The sequence below is a fragment of the Anolis sagrei genome, chromosome 2 (assembly GCF_037176765.1).
Source record: "Anolis sagrei isolate rAnoSag1 chromosome 2, rAnoSag1.mat, whole genome shotgun sequence".
In the NCBI taxonomy this organism is placed as follows: Eukaryota; Metazoa; Chordata; class Lepidosauria; order Squamata; family Dactyloidae; genus Anolis; species Anolis sagrei.
This window is the reverse complement of record NC_090022.1, coordinates 26,933,310-26,943,433: the sequence shown is the minus strand read 5'-3', so window position 1 is coordinate 26,943,433 and position 10,124 is coordinate 26,933,310. Positions and strand designations below refer to the sequence as shown.

The 10,124-nt window shown below is 42.8% G+C and overlaps 1 protein-coding gene across 1 annotated transcript in view; it reads right to left on the bottom strand.

Moving 5' to 3' along the window:
- Positions 1 to 462: 462 nt before the first annotated feature.
- Positions 463 to 10,124, bottom strand: part of CPNE9 (copine family member 9) — a 91,694-nt gene continuing 82,032 nt past the window's right edge. The window contains exons 17-21 of the mRNA XM_067463412.1: positions 9,044 to 9,171; positions 7,849 to 7,951; positions 4,384 to 4,441; positions 4,053 to 4,126; positions 463 to 1,025 (exon numbers count right to left, since the gene is read on the bottom strand). Coding sequence (XP_067319513.1) covers positions 870 to 1,025; positions 4,053 to 4,126; positions 4,384 to 4,441; positions 7,849 to 7,951; positions 9,044 to 9,171 — 519 coding nt within the window. The 3' untranslated portion in view covers positions 463 to 869. The remainder of the gene's footprint in view (positions 1,026 to 4,052; positions 4,127 to 4,383; positions 4,442 to 7,848; positions 7,952 to 9,043; positions 9,172 to 10,124) is intronic.

Genomic DNA, 10,124 nt, shown 5'->3' with positions numbered 1-10,124 from the left:
ATAGTTTTCTAAGATCTACAGATGTACTTGCAGGAATGCCTCAGCAAGTGAGAGCCCAAAAGAGGTAGGCGAAAACTCAGAAACTCAAGTCATGGCTGATACCGAATGAGAGACTCGCCCCTGGGCAAACAGAAGACTGGGCGACTTGGAAGGCACTGAACAGACTGCGCTCTGGCACCATGAGATGCAGAGCCAACCTTAAGAAAAGGGGACACAAAGTGGAGTCCTCGACAGGCGAGTCTGGAAAAGAGCAAACCACAGACTACCTATTACAATGCAGTCTGAGCCCTGCCACATGCACAATGGAGGACCTTCTTGCAGCAACACCAGAGGCACTTCAAGGACATTTAATAGAATGCCAAGTTTTAAAACTTTGTGTTTTTAAATACATTACATCCGTACTCTTGGTTTGCTTCTGACACAATAAAGAAAGAAATAACAAAATGAAATAGACACAAGCGATCCTGGGGCCAAGGATGGTTTATTATCAATAACCAGGCAATAAACAGAGTTAGATGGCACCTTATTTAGCAGACTGAGTCTCAAGGAAAAGACTGCTTCAGGGCCAGCTTCCTTCCTTGCTCCCTTCCAGCCCTTGCTCCAGGCCAGAGCTGCCTAATGGAGTCATTCCTTTGAGCTGCTGGGGGGTTGTTCATGCTTTTGTGCTGGTGTCTCAACCTGTATGGGGCATGGAGTTGTCTCCTTCCGGCCGCCCCATAGAGATGTCCTCTTCTTTTCCCTGGCCCCGATCTAGCCAGTTCCAAATGAGAGGAGTGGGAGCAGCCCGTATTGCTCAATTGGTAAGAGTCCATCCCATTCCCAGCTGGGGCTGAAATACTGGTTTGAGTCAGGCTGCACAGAGGAAAGAGCTACTGTTGTTGGCTAGCAGAAAGGGGCTTGATGTCCTGGGTCTTCATGTAGGAGAGAAGCTGCTCTGGGATTTCGGCTAAGACGTCCTTCGCCAGGCGGGCCATACTTAGCACGTGATTCCCTGAATGATCCACGTAGTCCCGGAATGGCACAAACTGCAGCAAGAGAGAAGACAGATGGGCAGATCTTGGGAACATCAGTGATCATCATAATGCATAAGCCTTAAGGCATTTTCAGATTTTGATCTGAGCATGTTAGATGCTACAAAAAATAAGGAAATTAATTTGCTAACTAATTTGACATTTTATTGTGTCAGAAGTGACTTGAGAAACTGCAAGTCACTTCTTGTGTGAGAGAATTGGCTGTCTGGAAAGACGTTGCCTATGGAACACATGTGGGAGCTTCTCTCATGTCCCCACATGATAAGCTGGAGCTGACAGACAGGAGCTCACCCTGTCTTGTGGATTCAAACCACTGACCTTCAGGTCAGCAATTCAGCCGGCACAAGAGTTTAACCCAATGCGCCACTGTGGCGCTTAATTTGACAATGAAATCGTTAGACTAACTTTATTTAGACTTACTAAAACTTCCCAGCAATAAATTAAAGGAATGCAAAAGCAGCTGTGTAGTAACTTGGATGTTGGAACTGGCAATCAAGGTTCAAATACCCAATCAGCCAAGGAAATTCGCTGGGAAAATACATTCTCAGTCTCTGAGGAAGGCAATGGAAAACCTCTCCAAACAAATAATGCCTGGAAAACCCCAGGATAGGTCTGCCTTAGGGCCAAGTTGGAAATTATTCAAAGACACACAAAACTCATAATACTAAGTGGTAACTGTTACTCCAAAATCACATTGCTGAGTATTTGGTGATTACAATAATATGACAGTTACTGAAAATGTTAATATAGGTAATCAATTTTCAATGAATTAGGTTAATCAGTCAATTGAAACACAAGAGGCTTCAACTGGGAACCAGATGGGCAGGGGAAAAGCCCAGCTCTCCTACTTCAGTCAATTTGGGCAAAACATCTTATAGTTGAGTCACCATTGTGGAAGGAGCCCCCAGTGGCGCAATGGGTTAAACCCTTGTTGGCTGAACTGCTGACTGACAAGTCAGCGGTTTGAATCCAGGGAGCAGGGTGAGCTCCTATGTGTCAGCTCCAGCTTCCACTATGGGGACATGAGAGAAGCCTCCCACAGGATGGTAAAACATCTGGGTATCCCATGGGGAACATCCTTGTAGATGGCCAATTCTCTCACACCAGAAGTGACTTGCAGTTTCTCAAGTCATTCCTGACATGGAAAAAAAAAACATTGTGGAAATGATGGCTAGCAGGCATCCCGTTAGTGACGTATGCAGGCACAAATCTATCTTATGCTTGTGTACGTCTTTTTTTTTAAAGCCTGTTGCAGAAGTTGGTATTTTTTCCACCCTCTACAATCACCAAGTTGCTGCACCCCCAGGGTTCACAGTTTTGTTGTGATAGTGGCCAGTGGCCAGGAGTAAACAAGTGGAAGGAGACAACAGCCAGACACTTCTCTGGTCCCTCTGCTCTCTATTAGCCAACAAATAATTGGTGGTCTACAGTGATGAAACAGTGGGTCTGAATGAAGGGGTTGAAAGGAAAGATGTATGCCTGCAGAACTATTGCACTAGGGCAGCCTGTATCTTCTGTCTTTGATCTATGCCATAGTGGAGGTCAAGTCCATCTAAAGCACTGCTGATATTTTTATGCAGCTCAGTAAAGATAAAAACAAACACAAACTGTCCCGGGCTCTGTTTCTTTATGCTTGCTGCATGCATGAACAAATATTTGGGTGGGTGGAGGGGATGGCTAATGATTTACATTGATCCATACATATGTTTAACCAAGTATTTTTTTTCTGAAAGGAATACATCTCTTATTTTTCCTTCAAGCTGCTGAAAAGAAGCTTGGAAGTATTCATTTATATCAGGAATGTTATCTCTCTGATCTAGACTGAGGATCTCAGTTTCTGAGCTTTGGTTGATTCTACATTGTAGAGTTACTGCAGTTTGACAATCGGTAACGTTAAGTCTAGTCATGTCTGACTCTAGGGGGGTGGTGTTCATCTCCATTTCTAAGCTGAAGAGTTGGCATTGTCCACAGACACCTCCAAAGTCATGTGGCCAGCATGACTGCATGGAGCACTGTTACCTTCCCGCAGAAGCATACTTATTGATCTACTCAGATTTGCATGTTTTTGAACTGCTAGGTTGGCAGAAGCTGGGGCTAACAGTGGAAGCTCACACCATTCCCCGGATTCGAACCGGCAACGTTTCGGTCAGCATGATCAGCAGCTCAGTGGTTTAACCTCCTGCATCACTAGGGTGCCTTTCCCTTGTAAAACTCCCAAGACCTGGTTAACCACCCATTGATTCCAGAGCATTGAGCCATGGCGGGAAAAGTGGTGTCGATCTACATTAATTCTACAGTGTGGATGCATCCTAAGGCTCCTATGTTATGGACAGAATTTGGAGAAATTGGGACTTTGATATAAATCTCTTGGAATAACTCTGCCAGCATGTCATATGTATCATAAGGAAGCAGGAGCAGGCTTGTTTTCTACTGCCTCGGGGAAGCTAGGACTTGGAGCAATGGGTTCAAATTACAAGAAAGGATATTCCAGTTGAAGATTAGGAGAAACTTCCTGACAGTAAAGAGCTGTTCAGCAGTGGAACTCTCTGACTTGGAGTGTGGTGGAATCTCCTTTCTTGGAGGCTTTTACACAGAGGTTGGATGACCATCTGTCAGGGGTACTTTAATTGTGCTTTTTCCGCATGGTAGGGAGTTGGACTAGACGGCACATGTAGTCTCTTCAAACTCTATTATTCTATGATTCTTTGTCCATTGGGGATTCTGGGACTAAGAATCCAAAAAAGAGTTTTCCAATTCTGACCATGGAGAGATGCCTAAACCTGTTTCCTGGCCAGGCACATAAATCCTCATTCAGCAACTTTGGCAAATGTTTGCAAGTTAAGGCAGATTACGAAGAAATGTTGTGTTATCACTCCTGCTATTACTCCTAACCAAGGGCTGGGCAATAAGAATTAAAAGGTCCTTATGAATGTCACGATTCCTACAAAAAGCTTGAGAGTAGAAAGGTTGCACAACCTGAAAGTGGAAAGAGGAATGAATTGAAAAGTTCTCCTCTGTTACCTGCACAATGTCTCTCTCAGCATAGCGTCCTCTGGAGGAGACCCGCACTTCATCTCCATCCAGCTCTTCCATAGCTGAGGATGATACAATAATATTTATATCAACCTCTGCCACCTTTACCCAAGCATATAAGAAAGAATTTCAAACACCTATTCCCTTGTGCATCCCAACTTCATCTCATTGCTCAGGTGTGAATGGCCAAGGAGAGGACAACCTGTCCTGTTATCATGACCCTTGAGAGGTTTCTGATGGCACCAAGCCCACCAATCTGGATCTTCAAACTTCTATCCTTACTAGCCCCATAAAGTGTCTACGTAAGGGCAAAACTTACCTCCAAACTCGGCAGGGCCTACCCCTACGATGATGATGGACATAGGCAGAGAGGAGGCCTGTGGGGAGAATGGTACTGTTTCAGAGGTGGCTTACAAAATACCGGGTTCTGCATGCAAACATCTGCTTCCTTGTCAGGATGTACTCTTCTACAGAGCTCGCCTAAAGTAGGCAGTTAAGTGCCGTTTCCTATGTCAGTGGTTCTCAACCTGTAGATCCCAAGTGTTTTGGTCCACAACTTCCAGAAATCTCAGTCACCTCACCAGCTGTGAGGATTTCTGGGAGTTGAAGGCCAAAACATCTGGGGACCCACAGGTTGGGAACCACTGGTTCATACCCAATGCCAGTTTAAAATTATTTTTCCAACTCAGGCTGAAATCTCACCACCATTTCTTTCTGTCATTAGTAGTATTGTAGCTGGCAAAAGTTGTACATGTGGCTGGTTGGTTACATGTAGAACCCCAAGCTCCAAAACATGCCTCCAGCAAAAATTATTTGGACATGAATCTTTCCAGTAGATGAAAAGGCTGTCTGTGTACATTTGCATTTTGTTTCAAAGTTGACAAGAACGCTTCAAAGTGCAAATTCTTTGAAAACAAGGCACATGCATTTTATTTCAAAACAGAAATAATATTTTATTATATTTTCCAAGGATTTGCCATAGAATTAATTTTAGGTGGCCTGGAGGAAATGTGTCCCCAACAAGTTGATGGCTCATGATTTAGGCTAGTGGTTTTCAACTTGTGGGTCCCCGGGTTTTTTGGTCTACAAATCCCAGAAATCCCAGCCAGTTTACCAGCTGTTAGGATTTTTGGGAGTTGAAGACCAAAACATCTGGGGACCCACAGGTTGAGAACCACTGATTTAGGCCAAGGCATACATTGCATGGGGGCGGGGGGGGGGGGGATAGTATGATTCTTTGGGCAGAGCTGCTTTGGGTCTTGCCCAAGAGAGAAAAGCGGGGTATTAATAATGATGATTATGGTTATGATCCTAAGCAAAGAACATATCTCGTAGGTAAAACACCATATCCTTGTCAGTGTACCATATTTTACTGTGTAATAGTCACACTTTTTATCCCCTTTTCAGTTAAAGAAAAGGGAGTCTGACTAAAACGCAGTGAAAACATTCCAGTTTTGGGGCTTCATTCAGCTGGCAGCTGAGTGAAGCCCTGCAGCTGCTAAGGCAGCATGCACACAGGAGAGTGAAACTTCACTTGCCCACATGCCTGACCCTTAGAACTACAAGGTTTCACTCGTCTGGCAGCTAAGTGAAACCTCATAGCTCTGAGGGAGAAGGCACGTGGGTGAGTGAATGAAGGGTGTGACTATTACATGAGAAATATTAAAATGCCAATTTTGTCACCCTCAAAACGGGGGTGTGATTATTTTGTGAGGAAAATACAGTATTTTACTTAGTGTGCATTACCATCCTGTTCAAGGTGGGGCTATGTATTTGTAAAATGTTCACTGTTTTGTGTTTTGTTTACACTGTAAGTTGTTAATGTATGTAAATAAAATCTTAAAAAAACCAATAGTTACTCAGATCACTACTAAATACCCTTCAAATTATTATTATTATTATTATTATTATTATTATTATTATTATTATTATCCTACTTTGCATCGGCTACTTTGCATCCTACTTTGCATCTTACCAGAAAATGCGGTCCATCTTCTGGTAAGCAGAGCACAGATTAATGGTATTTCTATCATGTTTGTGTGGCATCTTGGACCAAAAGAGGTTACTTAGTTAAGCGTATCCAATTAAAAAAAGGTTGTCTTCCTTGACCATTTCAAGGATTTGGTATCCATTATATCTTCACAAACATAATGTAAGAAAGACGGTTATCATCTGCAGGGTTGAGGTGGTATAGGAAGAAGATGTGACTACGAACCAGGCCACAGTGAGTAAGCAATTCAACAGGATAAGGGCACATAACTTCCCAGAAAACATAATATAATTTCAACATGTGTTCAACCTAGCTTGTGGATGAAAGTTAGGATATTGGTTGCACCCTCTACCTGCCACACACCATCTCAATAAGGCAACATAACTAAACCAGGAAGTCCCAACTGGATAGCACACCAAAAGGGTCTACCTCCAGGGACAAACCAAGAATGTGCAACTTGGAAGTCCTTGAACAGAAGTGGAGTGGACAGACTAAAACCTTTGTAAAATGGCACTACCTAGAAGAATCCTACACGTTGTGTGACTGTGGAGCAGAACAGACAACTCCGCATTTGTATACTTGCCCTCAAATCTATGCCTCATGCATAAAAGAAGAATTGTTTCAAGCCACAGACAATGCTGTCACTGTTGCCCGTTTTTGGTCTAAAATTATTTAGCCCCCTGTGCTCCCTTTATTTTATCAATTTCATCAATTTTAAACTTATTTACGCAATGATTTTGACATGAAATAAAAAATACAACATAACTGTCTCTATAATGCAAACTTTAATGTCTGTGTCACCACCATATAAAAGGGTTGAATGAAAAGTAATGCCTCCACATTCGTAACTCCTCAACAGATGGCAGTACTGGTATGCGGTAGGTACTGGCTTGTTCACTAGACTCTCCTCTACAGTTTCATTTTGGTGGGAAGCCTTAGCATTGAATGGTTGTGTTGTTAAAGCACGAAGTATGGAACCCTTTCCAGACGGTCAGTCAATGTGACTTAAGCAACGTGCAGTCATTGAATTCTTGGCAGCAGGTGTCACCCCAAAGGAGATTCATCAGAGAATGCAAGCTGTTTATGGTGATTGTGTTGATGTAAGTACTGTGCGTCGTTGGGTGAGAAAGTTTAAAGATGTTGAGGTGGGAGCATCTGACTTGCGTGACAAACAAAGAGTTGGCCGTCCTGTGAAAGCAACCAACGAGTTTCACAAGCAAAAAGTTGACAGATTGATTCAGGATGATCATCGTATCACTCAGAGAGAAATTTCAAGCATAATTGGCATTTCACAAGAATGTGTGGGTCACATTATTGCTGTGCTTGGCTATCAGAAAATCTGTGCACTATGGGTTGCGGAAACAGAGTGTCGACTTCTTCCGTGACGGCTTCAGAAAACTTGTTCATCGTTGGCAGAAATGTTTCCAACTGTCTGGTGATTATGTGGAAAAGTGAATAGTGGTAGTTAAAGAGCACATTCTAAGGATTATTTCTGCATTTGATTTATTAAAATATTCCCATCCAAACCCAAGTAATGAAGGTGGAGTCATTACTTTTCATTCAACTCTCGTAATATTGAAAACAAGATTGGGAGAGGTCATGGGGGCACCTTTCTATATTACAGTTCTTTAAATATACACTGGTGATCATTGAAAAAAAAAGAGTCACAGGCATTTGGAGTGACATCTAGAACTGGGGATTCAAGATGTTTCCATGATGTCTCTGAACCTGAAGGCTCTTTCTTTCTCCCATCCTACTACTCCCATCTCATGTTAGGAGGAAGATCCAACTCACGCTGACAATTGCTTCTTTCGTTTGCAGCATGTCAGAGATGACTCCGTCTGTGATGATAAGAAGAACATAATACTGGGACCCATCAGTAATCTCAGCAGCCAAACTGGGATGGAGAAAGAGGGAAAAAAGACCACAATGGGAAGCTTCCTTAGACTAAGTCGACTTATGTCAGCCAGTCTTGTTGACACTGACTGGCAGCTGTTCTCCAAGCTGAATTTCTCTCTGATTCTATTGTAATGTAAATATCTGATATGCAGGGTGGATTTTCCTTCGCTGGACCAAATTTTGCACGAATACCTGATACGTTCAAATTTGAGTACTGGTGGGGTTGGGGGTGGGGGTTATTTTTTTTCCATTTGGGAGCTGTAGTTGCTGGGATTTATAGTTCACCTACAATCAAAGAGCATTTTGAACTCCATCTATGATGGAATGGAACCAAACTTGGCACAAGGAACTCCCATGACCAACAAGAAAATACTGTAAGGGTTTGGTGGGCATTGACCTTGAGTTTTGGAGTTGTAGTTCACCTACATCTAGAGAGCACTGTGGATGCAAACAATGATGGATCTGGACCAAACTTGGCAGGAAACCTCAATATGCCCAAATGTGAACACTGGTTAAGTTTGGAGAAAATAGACATTGACATTTGGGAGTTGTAGTTTCTGGGATTTATATTTCACCTACAATCAAAGAGCACGCTGAACCCACTGATAGAATTAGGCCAAACTTCCCACACAGAACCCCCATGACCAACAGAAAATATTTAGTTTCTTCCCCCAAGCCATTGAAATATTTGCTCCTTAAATTAAGATATCTAAGTGTCGCATGAATTGTAATACAGATCTTATTGGATTGCAACTCCCATCAGTGCAATCAGTCATAAAGGATGATAGGTATTGCATCTATTCACTTTTCCTAATAAGAGTAGTTCTTCCACCTCCTCCTAGTGCCATGCTTTCTGTTTCATATGCTGCTGTGACCTCTGTATGGATACACTGTCCTTGCCTGTGAGGAAATGCCAATAATTCAGCCAGATGACATCTGAAGGTAAACAATATTTTTTCTACGTTTAGTGATACTAACTTTGCTGGCTCTGGACAAGTCCTAGATCAAAATTGTTCTGTTTCTAGGTGACCATCATGAGCTTCTGAGAGGGAGAACCTAAGAAAGATTTTCTTTTCTGCTCTTCACTTACCGGGCAACTTGGTTGATGACAGGCGCAAAGTTGGTTGGTCCATATAACTGCACAGTACGCAAGCTTTGGAAATATGATTCCAACACCCCCTCAATACCCTCACAGTTGGGGTTGTCAGGGTTGTTATTCTGTGGAGAGAAGGGTGCAGCTGAGCAAACACAAGAGGATATGTCTGACTCTGACCCAAGCCCTTGGGAGATACATACTTGAGCATCTAAAACACCTTCTGAATTATGAAGGGGAAAAAAACCCAATAGCAGTAGCAACATGTAGGATTTAAGACTTAGCGTGGAATTGCAATGTTTCATTGTTGGAAATAGCAGCCTCTCCAGCCTTTTACTATTGATTTGATAATGTATATATTTGCTAATCTGAGGTTTAGTTGCTGGTAAATCACCAGCAACTTTAAGATCTATCAACTGAAAGATTGCAAGTTCGAAGCCCCGGGTCAGCATGAGCGGTCGACTGTCAGCCCTACTCACTGTTTACCTAAGCGGTCAAAAACAGCTTTAGCTGTAATTAGTAAAATCAGGCACCGCTAAAAGTGGGGGAGGTGTTTACGGCTGTTTGTCATAGAGAATGGAGCAACAGCACCCCTTGTGGCTGGACTCATCTTCCTTGGCACCAAAAACAGTTGGACAATACCTCCTTTCTGTTCTGTCTGTGTATTGTCTATACAAAGTGGCATTAAATGTTTGCCGTGTATGTGTGTGCTGTGATCCTCCCTGGATCCCCTTTGGGGTGAGAAGGGCGGAATATAAATAAAGTGTTGTTGTTGTTGTTGTTGTTTGTTATGGTCATGTGCCAGTTTGACTTACCCCTTTGGTGTGGGAGGGGTTATAGACATGTGACTGTACTGAGCTTGTTCAAACTAAGGACTCCATTTTGTATTCAGTCTGCTGAACACCTCACTGGAGGTGTATGTGTTTGCTTCCCACCTCAGTGGAGGTGGAACTATGTGTTTGGACTTTAATGGATGCATGTATACTTATGGACTTCAGTGAGTACAACTATACCTACAGACTATGGACTATTGATTAAGTATCATGCCCTGTGCACTCAACAAACAGAAGAAATAGCA